At 50.8% G+C, this 8,684-nt stretch overlaps 1 protein-coding gene across 1 annotated transcript; it reads right to left on the bottom strand.

The window, feature by feature from the left end:
* Positions 1–704: 704 nt before the first annotated feature.
* SOWAHD (sosondowah ankyrin repeat domain family member D) lies at positions 705–3,866 on the bottom strand. The gene has a single exon (XM_058290953.2). It carries the CDS (start codon positions 3,050–3,052, stop codon positions 2,105–2,107), a length of 948 nt encoding a protein of 315 aa, XP_058146936.1. The 5' UTR covers positions 3,053–3,866; the 3' UTR covers positions 705–2,104.
* Positions 3,867–8,684: the final 4,818 nt, after the last annotated feature.

The raw sequence follows: 8,684 nt of genomic DNA, 5'->3' as shown, positions 1-8,684 counted from the left end.
TACCAGAAATGCCAATGGCTTGATGTGAGGCATGGAGAGTTTTCAGCATGGGTGTTTGTCCCCTGCAGCCAAACCTCAATTTTACATGGAGGAGGTAGGCTAGGCAATAGCACATGATGAGAACAAATCGGTGAGGAAGAAGAGCTGACTATAGGAAAAACTATAGAAAGCTGCTTTCAAATCCTCCAGTTGACTCGGTTTTCATTTTAGAAAGAGCAAGGTGGGTGCCTGTTTCCCAAACCTGCTAATAGTTAAGATGCTTAGGTTCAAACTTTTCCTTAGGAAGAGAGAATGCTTGCTATAAGTGTCCTTTGAGTGTGCAGCAAAGGCACATACACCAATTTTCCCTCCAAGAAAGGAGCTTCAGACTCAGCCGCAAGGGCCTGCCCTGAAGACTTATTGAAGCCTTCATCAAGCCCAACCCACTTCCGCAGCTGTCAGGGGGGAGGCTGGGGAGCAGAAACTGCAGTCCGGTGTAAGTTAGCCATTTGCATCTATAAAACAGTCACGGGGGTTGAGAGCGAGCTATGGACACATTACCCAAATGCCAGAATTTGGGAACTGCTCAACCCCTCCCCCAATTCAAATGTCAAAGAAAAGTTCATTTAGCAAGAAAAAGGGAATGCCACATTGCACCATGTAAATATGTTGTATAGTTCCTAGGGAGTGGGACAGGCTGAAAACATCAATAGGAAGAACTTGGATCATTTCCTGACTTAATGGTTTATTAAGGAAAGTAGGAAAGTTAGGAAAGTTTTGCACACAGAGGAGACAACAAAGAGGACAAACAGGTCCACCTGGCAGATGGACGAACTTAGGGCAGTGTTTCTGGGCTTTCCATTCTATGGTGTTCAAGGGAGCTAGCTGTCCATTGCAATGGCTACCCAGGTCTCCATGGATACAATGCTGTCTTCAGATGCACTGTTCTCTAAGGCAGCATGGATTTCTAGTCACCAACTGCTTTTTCCTCCTTTGAGGCTGAGTCAACCCTCCTATATTCTACACAATTCATGCTATTTCTGAATTGGAGCAATTTTCCAAACTACAACTTACGTAGTAAACTCAATACAAACAAACAAACAGATCTGATGGAGAAAACCCTATCTTGGGAAACAAGTGCCAGTGGATGTGTCCCTGGAGGGCACAAGTCAAGGTAAGTTACATGACTCACCATGAAATATCAGAAATGTAAATTTAGAGACTTTTCCCTTCTACCACCCCTCTGCCCCCTATGTGGCAATCCCTCTAGGATGACAACTGTGCCAAGGGCCAGACCTAGATGCCAACGAGCTGGGAGAGACATGTAAACTGTGTCTCTACTCAGAACCAAGGCGAGAGCTCGTAAGGTGGACATCTCCAGTCATCTGCTCTGAGATATGAGGCCCAGAGCCTGGCCTAGACCATTAGCTCCTGGCCATGAGTTGGTGGCCCCTTCCCTGCAAATATATCCAGCTTTACCTTCTGTGATTAATGAGGAAAAAAAAGTCAATCAAGGGCAGCTTTGTCACATGAAAGGAAAAAATATTCCACTTTAATATACTTAAGAAGTCATCTGCGATACATTAGAAAAGGTAGCGTAAGGCCTGGTTGGCTCAGGAGCAGGTCGCCAGAGGCTGACTTTACTGGCACAACCTGACCCGTTAATGGCTCACCAGGCCTATTTTTTTTCTGCATCAGTGGTTTACAGTCTCAACCTAGCAAATGTTTCCTAACAAACCCAAAGCTGCTGCCTGCCCATTAATGACTACTGAAAGGGTAACCTTCCCTCTCCCACAGGAGGCTCACTGCCTGCTCCTAATTCCTTTGTCCCAGCAGCTTTGGGACCCAGTGCCAGGCCCGCATGATCCTTGGCTCTCTCTCAGTTAGGCGGTGCCCTGTCCCCGGATCCAACTGCCGTGACTGCAGGAGACATGGGACAGGTACCTAAGACGGGCTCCAACGTGGTCCGCTCCTTGCAGACCTCGGCAGGCTCGGCTGCGTCCCGAGCTGCGTCCGACACGGAGCCATCTGCTCCGTGGGAGCTGACAGAAGCGAGTGGCCGGGGCCTTGCCGCCGCCATCAGGGGCCCCCGGCGCTCTCCGGTCTCCACGGCCCTCCGCCGCCTTCAACGGTCCTGGAAGAAGGGGAAGATTTGGCGGAAAAGGCTCTGAATGTGCGCCATCCGGCTGCCCACGGCGTCCTTCTCCCTGGCCGGCGGTGCTCCCGTTCTCGTCGCGGTTTCCCCAGCCGTCGTGCCCGCAGGGCTCAGGGTCCGTCGCAGCATCCTCGGGGCGGCGCTGCTGCTGTTGTTGTTGGCGTTGCCGCGCTCGCTGCCCTCCGCCTCCCAGTCCTCCGCCCCCGACAGCTCCCGCAGCCTCTGGGGCGCCTCGGGCCGCAAGTAGTGGCAGGCCCGGTGGCCGCTGTAGTCGCGGCGCGTGGGGTCGGCACCCAGGGCGCCCACCAGCACCTTGATGACCATGTCGTGGCCCTGGAGGGCCGCCAGGTGGAGCGGCGTGAGGCCGCCGCTACCGGGGGCGCTCACGTCCAGCCGCAGCCCGTGGCGATGGGCGAAGTTGTGCACCAGGATGAGCTCCTCGTGGCGCCCGTGCTTGGCCAGCCAGTGCAGCACCGTGTAGCCCGTGATCGGGTCGCCCCGCAGCAGCAGCCCAGGCTCGGCCTCCAGTAGCTCCTGCAGGGCCTCAAAACGGCCCTCGGCGGCAGCTAGCATCCACGCGTGCTCGCGGGGCTCCAGGCACAGCCCGCTGCCGCCCGACCCCCCCGGGGGCTGCTCCTCCGCGCGCTCCTCCGACAGCCGCCCGGCGGGAGCCGCCCCCTGCAGCCCCAGCAGCTCCCGCAGCGCTTCCCGCCGGCGCCCTGAGCCCGCTCCGGAGAGGATCACCGAGCCACGGAAGGGGGGCTCCCGGGAGGCGGCGGCGGCGTAGCCCGGGTACCTGCCCAGACTGCCGGGGTCCAATCTGAATGGGCGGGGTGGCGCGGCGCGCCGCTGGCTGTGCCCGGAGGGCGCGAGAAAGGCCCTGGGCGTCGGGCTCGCGGCCCTTCGGGGCTCGGTCATGGTCCTGCAGCTCCCGTCGCGGCCGTTGCAGAGTCCAGCGTGGCCTGCCCTTCCCGGGGCCCCACCGGGAGAGGAACTGGCGCTGGCTTTGGGGAAGGAAGCGGCTTGAGCAATTGGGCTCGGAGAGAAGGAGCAGAGGAGGGAGGGAGGGAGGAAAGGAAGGAGGGGGAGAGCCAGGAGAGGGCCCGGGAGCTGGGGGGGCGGGGGGGGCGGGAGGCGTGGAGAGGTGGGAGGTCCGGCCCAGTCCTCAGGGCAAGCCCGGCTCCCAAGCCCGGGGTACCGCAGTCACCTCGGCTCCTCGGGTTCGCGGGCGACCCCGCCCCAAACCGCCAGGTGAGCTGGGCAGCCCCGCCTCCCTCCTCCCGCCTCCCGCGGGGGCAGCAGAGGGGCGGCGGCGGGAGGGGAGCGGGTCCCGCAGCCCGGATTTTCAGCTGGATTCCCAGCTGCTGCTGGGGTGAGGGACCTCTAGGGTGTCCCCTCTCCAGTGGGGTGAGCTAGGTTTCCAGCCGCTGCTTCCTGGGAGCGCCATCCTTGATCTCCAAGGACGCTCGCTCCCCGCCCCCACCCGCCTTCGCCCTTCCTCTTATCTCTTTGGAGTCTCCTGCACTTTGTCCCTTAACCGCCCTCGGCCCGGCGCCTAGCTTCCACGGAGGCGGCTGGGCTGCCTCTTGTGACGTTGACTCGCCCTCCCTGCCCTTTGTGTGACCTTGACCCTCCCTGCATTTCTCAGAGCTGTCCGGATTCCTGCAGAGAACCCCGAGACCAGGGTCCAAGCAGGAGCCCTTCCAGGGAACTGAGAAGGGGTATTCCCCTGCTTCCCCGCGGCTCCCAGCTCTCTCCTCCATTTCTCTCTAACCTTTCCCAGGTTGGCTTGAAGAAGCAGGTTCCGGTGAATCTGAGCCTGCGGCCACGGGAACGCCCTGCCCTCTCCCGAGGGGCCTTCAGGCTCTCTCCCTAGGGGACCTGTTGATCTACCGGAAGCCGGAGTTTTGGAGCTTTTAAAAGAGAAGAGTATTTTACGTTTTTATTCTTCACAATGGCCTCCTCTTTGCTTTTTCCTTCCCTCGATAAAGGGTGGTTTTTGGCTTCCTCCTACCCCCACCCCACCATGTTGAGTTCAGTCTGTGAGCAACAGGGAGCCGTAGAAGGTTCTTGAGCCAGAGAGGGACCCAGATACAATTAAGGTGAAGTTTTAGGATGATGATTTCGGGGAGGAGAAGAGGAAAGAAGCCAGAGGACTGCTCCAACAGAGGGGTCAGAAGGGGTTTGGTGCTCAGGCCAAGCCGGCCCACTCCATCTAGCCCCAAGGTACCAGTGATGGAAGGTATCCAAAGCTCTTCCTCCTGGACCCTAAACGATTGGGCACCAGCATGAAATAGCCTGAGTTTTCCTTTGTGACAGCCTATGCATTTGTAATCAAATGATTAACATTTACATTATGAACATTTACTATGTGCCAGACCCTGTGCTAGATGATATATATATAAACTCCTTTTCATTTTATTTTATATATAAACTCTTTTAATCCTCCCAACAACCTCCAGAGCTGAGTACCATTATTATCCCATTTGCAGAGAGGGTAGGACACTTGTCCAAGGTCACCCAGCCAGAAGTGGTAGAGCAAGTCTGTCTAACTCCATAGCCTTTGTTCTGGCACAGTGGAACTGGCATTCAAGTCAGGCTTATTGATTGCACATCACTCACACAAGCCCCAAATACCAGCCAAACGGATGCAACTTGTCCTAACCTGAGTATACCTTCAACTTGCCCTCCTCTACCTGGAAATACCTTCCCTCACAGCTTCTGTCTAGTGAAATCCTTCCCTCTCCTTCAAAGTAGGGCAGTTTCCACCTTCTACAGGAAGCCTACTCTGATTACCCTAGCTCAGAGCGATTCTCCTCCCCCACCCGTTTCTACTACTCATTTGGCACCCAACACAGACTGCCTTGTGTTATGTTTCTCACCCTTTGCTTTGACGTGCCAATTAAACTCTAAACTCTTTGAAGACTCTATCACAAGAAATATTTGTTCCGTTGTTCTGGTTTGGAAATCTAGGGAAATGTGATTTTGTGTATGGGGGAGGAGGGATTGTGTGCACGTATGTTTGGGGAGGTCTGTACTCCTGAAGCCGGAGCCTTGATGCCCACTGCCATATTCCTACCTCAGATTGAATCTGAATGACACCAAAAGTAACTATTGGATTTGGTTAATTCATTTAAAAACAAACAAACAAACAAACAAACAGTAATCAAGGGGTTGCTTCACTGCAGAGACTGACCAAAGACCAGGCCCAAGCCCCAGAATGGGCCCCAAGCTTTTCAAGCTTTCATTTTCAAAATGAACCCTGACTGACAAGCTGCTACTTCCGTTGCTTGGGAAACTCCCCTCTGCAACCCCAACTCTGTAAACACCAAACCACACACATGCACACGCACTTCCAGAATATGCAAACAGCTGCAGCGATTTTTTAAAAATCAAAATGCCAGCGTGGAGAATGCAGGATGGAAGAATGCTTGGACTATTAATTTTCCTCACCACTAAGTAGGCAATTCCCTTTCCTGTCAGTACTAATAATATCTCTGATTCCAGTTCAAAGATGGCCAAGGCAGCCGCCTGACCAGCGCCACAGATCCATGACACACGTGCCCTTGTTTAAATCGGTTGCCAGAGACCAAAGCCACAGTATCTCCCTAGCAACTCATTTCATCTTTTCTTAGTAACTGCTTTCTACCCAAGATCACCAGCTATGCACACCGTTCCCCAGAACCACATCACCTGTCTCTATTTAATACCAGGTCACGGGTCAGAGGGAGTGGAGAGCAGAAGGGATAGTACCGACCCATTTAAAACTAAGATGCCAGTCACCCAAGGCATTTGTTACCTCTCCAAGGAGGGAGGTAAAAACCCCTCAAGCCATCGGAAATGGCATCCCCCAAAGTTGGCTGCGAGGGAAGTATTTGCATTGCAAATGGCCATAACTTTTGTCTTTTCCAAATAAAGGCCTTTCTATTGTATATAAGGGTTTGTTTACAGGTCCTGGACTATTAGAACTGAAAGAGATCTTAATGCTTCCTTTAGTTTCTTCAATTTGCAGATGATGATGAATTGTCAGAGAGGATAACTGACAGGCAGAGAAATTTAAAGTTGAAGTGTTAGGCTTACATTGAAAATCAATCTCAGTGAAAAGAGAGCAGCTCAGAAATCTTGTTGGAAGTCAGTGGGGAATTGAAATTGACTTGCAAAATTTTAATTTGCAAACAACTTCTCAGGAACCTACCCATGGGGTGAAGCCAAAGGCACATGTAACCTTGGCTTTCAATGGAGTTGACCAGTGGGGCTTGTAGACTCAGATAAAGGCCAGGACACAAAAAAAAGGCTATAGAGGGGGATGTTTGGAATCTGGGAAGTAAAGTCCCTGAGACTTCCAAAAACCTTGGTGATGGAGAGATTCAGGAACATTCTTGAGGGCCCATATATAAAATGTAAATTTTCTTTCCTCCAAAGACCTGTGATGATATCACCACTTAATTCTCTATGACAGAAAAAGCCCAAGAGTTCCTTTCCCACTGAGTTAAAGAGTGTGTGTATGTGATGTCACTCTCTTTGGTTGCCATTTCCCCCTTTCCAAGTGTTAGGGCTGAGTATGAGGAGACCATTATAAACAGTTTAATATCTTGAATACCTTTTCCTTAAACCACAAAACAAGTCATGTTTCGTAAACACTTAAAAAACCCTTTCCTAGTATTTTGGAATTATCTTCCTCCCAGTTCTTTAGTGAAGTCTGATGTTCCCATTAGGGAAAAAAAACTTGTGATCTTATTATTAGGAGAGCCGGGTAAGGGTGGAATGATAAAAGGTAGTAGTACTAAGTTGATACTCCTGCAAAAGATGACTTTCTCAAAATGACAAGAGAAAGGGAGTGGCCAGGGAACTGAAAGAAATCTTCAGGCCTGAGTGGAATTGGGAAACTTGCCTAAGAATCAGGCTGGAAAGGTTTAACTGCAGCCCAAGGGTCCCTGAAGTGTGACAAGAAAAAAATTTCCATGACACATTTTATTGATTCTACCTTTGAAAGAACGCCAGGTCCTTGGAAAAGTCTAAAATATTACCATGTGGAGACACATGAGGGCGCTCTAACCAGCGCTTGAGAGAGACAGAAAGGGAAAGACCACACATTTCCACCTGAGGGGAAATGGCCTTGCAGACTCTTTGTTGATGTGAATTCAGGTTTCTACCCTGGACCAGGCTGCTTATCCTTGACCCTAGAGGAGATGAAAGGAAGGAAGTAGTAGCATCAGGTGCTGTGGTGTGTGGATCTGGATTTCATCCAGAAGAGAATGTGGACGACCTGGAGAGAGAGAGAGGGAAGATGATGAGTAGAACAGAGTATTTATTCAAGAGGAATTGGCTTATCTCTGAATTTGGTGGCAAGCCTGTGAAGTGTGTGGAGAAGCCTATATCTATACCTAATTCATCCCTGAAGCTGAGAGGTTAGGTGACCTACCCAAGGTCACACAGCTAGAAAGTGGTAGGGAAGTGTCTGTGCCCATGCCTCTATGTCTTGCTACCTTGTCCATCTGGGTATAGCGGGCAAGGACAGCTCTCAGCAAAATTGTGCAGTGAATGTTGTCCTTGGTGTCTTCAGCCTTTATGACACCCGGGTACCCTGTGTCCCAGATCCCCCAGTGCAGCTCTCTCCAATAATAACATCAGTTACCTGCTACTTATTGAGCACCAAGGTACCTGTCAGGCACGGTGCCGAGCATTAAACGTGCTTTATCATACATGAGTGCTCACAGCAGCACTAGTCACAAAAGCCAAAAGGTGGAAACAACCCAAATGTCCATCAACAGATGAATGAATAAACAAAATGTTGTAATTCCATAGAATGCAATATTATTTGCCCATACAAAGAAATGAAGTTCTGATTCATGCTACAACATGAGTGAACCTTGAAGACATTGTTCTGAGTGAAAGAAACCAGACATTGTATGGCCACATATTGTATGATTCCATTTATATGAAATATCCAGAGTAGGCAATACCTAGAGACAGAAAGTTCCCTATGCTGGGGAGTGGGGAAGGGGGAATGGGGGATGACTGCTAATGAATATGGGGTTTCTTTTGGGGGCAATGAAAATGTTCTGGAACTGGAGAGTGGTGATGATAGCACAACATTATTTGTAGCAATGAATATTACTGAATTGTACACTTGAAAGTAATTAAGATGGTGTGCCTGTTTCGGATTATTTGTGAACTCCAAAAAGATAGATAATGTTTGTAACCTGATCTGTTCCTCTGGGCATGACACTCTTTGATTTTATTAGATTCAGCTGAGATGCATTTGATTAAATTATGTTACGATTAGGGCTTTGATTTGACCACGTCATTAGGGTGACTCAGTTTAAGTCCCCATCCCCTTTGTGGGCTATATAAACAGATATTCAATCAAGAAGACAGGAACTATCGTGATTAGTAATGGAAGAAATTGTAGCATTGATGTGGAGAAAGTGGCCACGGTAGCTGCTGAGGGTAGGGAGAGGGAAGAAGAGATGTGATGTGGGGGCATTTTCAGGACTAGGAGTTGTCCTGGGTGGTACTGCAGAGACAGATGCTGGACCTTGTATGTCCT

Source organism: Dasypus novemcinctus, chromosome X, assembly GCF_030445035.2.
Source record: "Dasypus novemcinctus isolate mDasNov1 chromosome X, mDasNov1.1.hap2, whole genome shotgun sequence".
In the NCBI taxonomy this organism is placed as follows: domain Eukaryota; kingdom Metazoa; phylum Chordata; class Mammalia; order Cingulata; family Dasypodidae; genus Dasypus; species Dasypus novemcinctus.
This window is presented reverse-complemented; position numbering and strand designations above follow the sequence as displayed.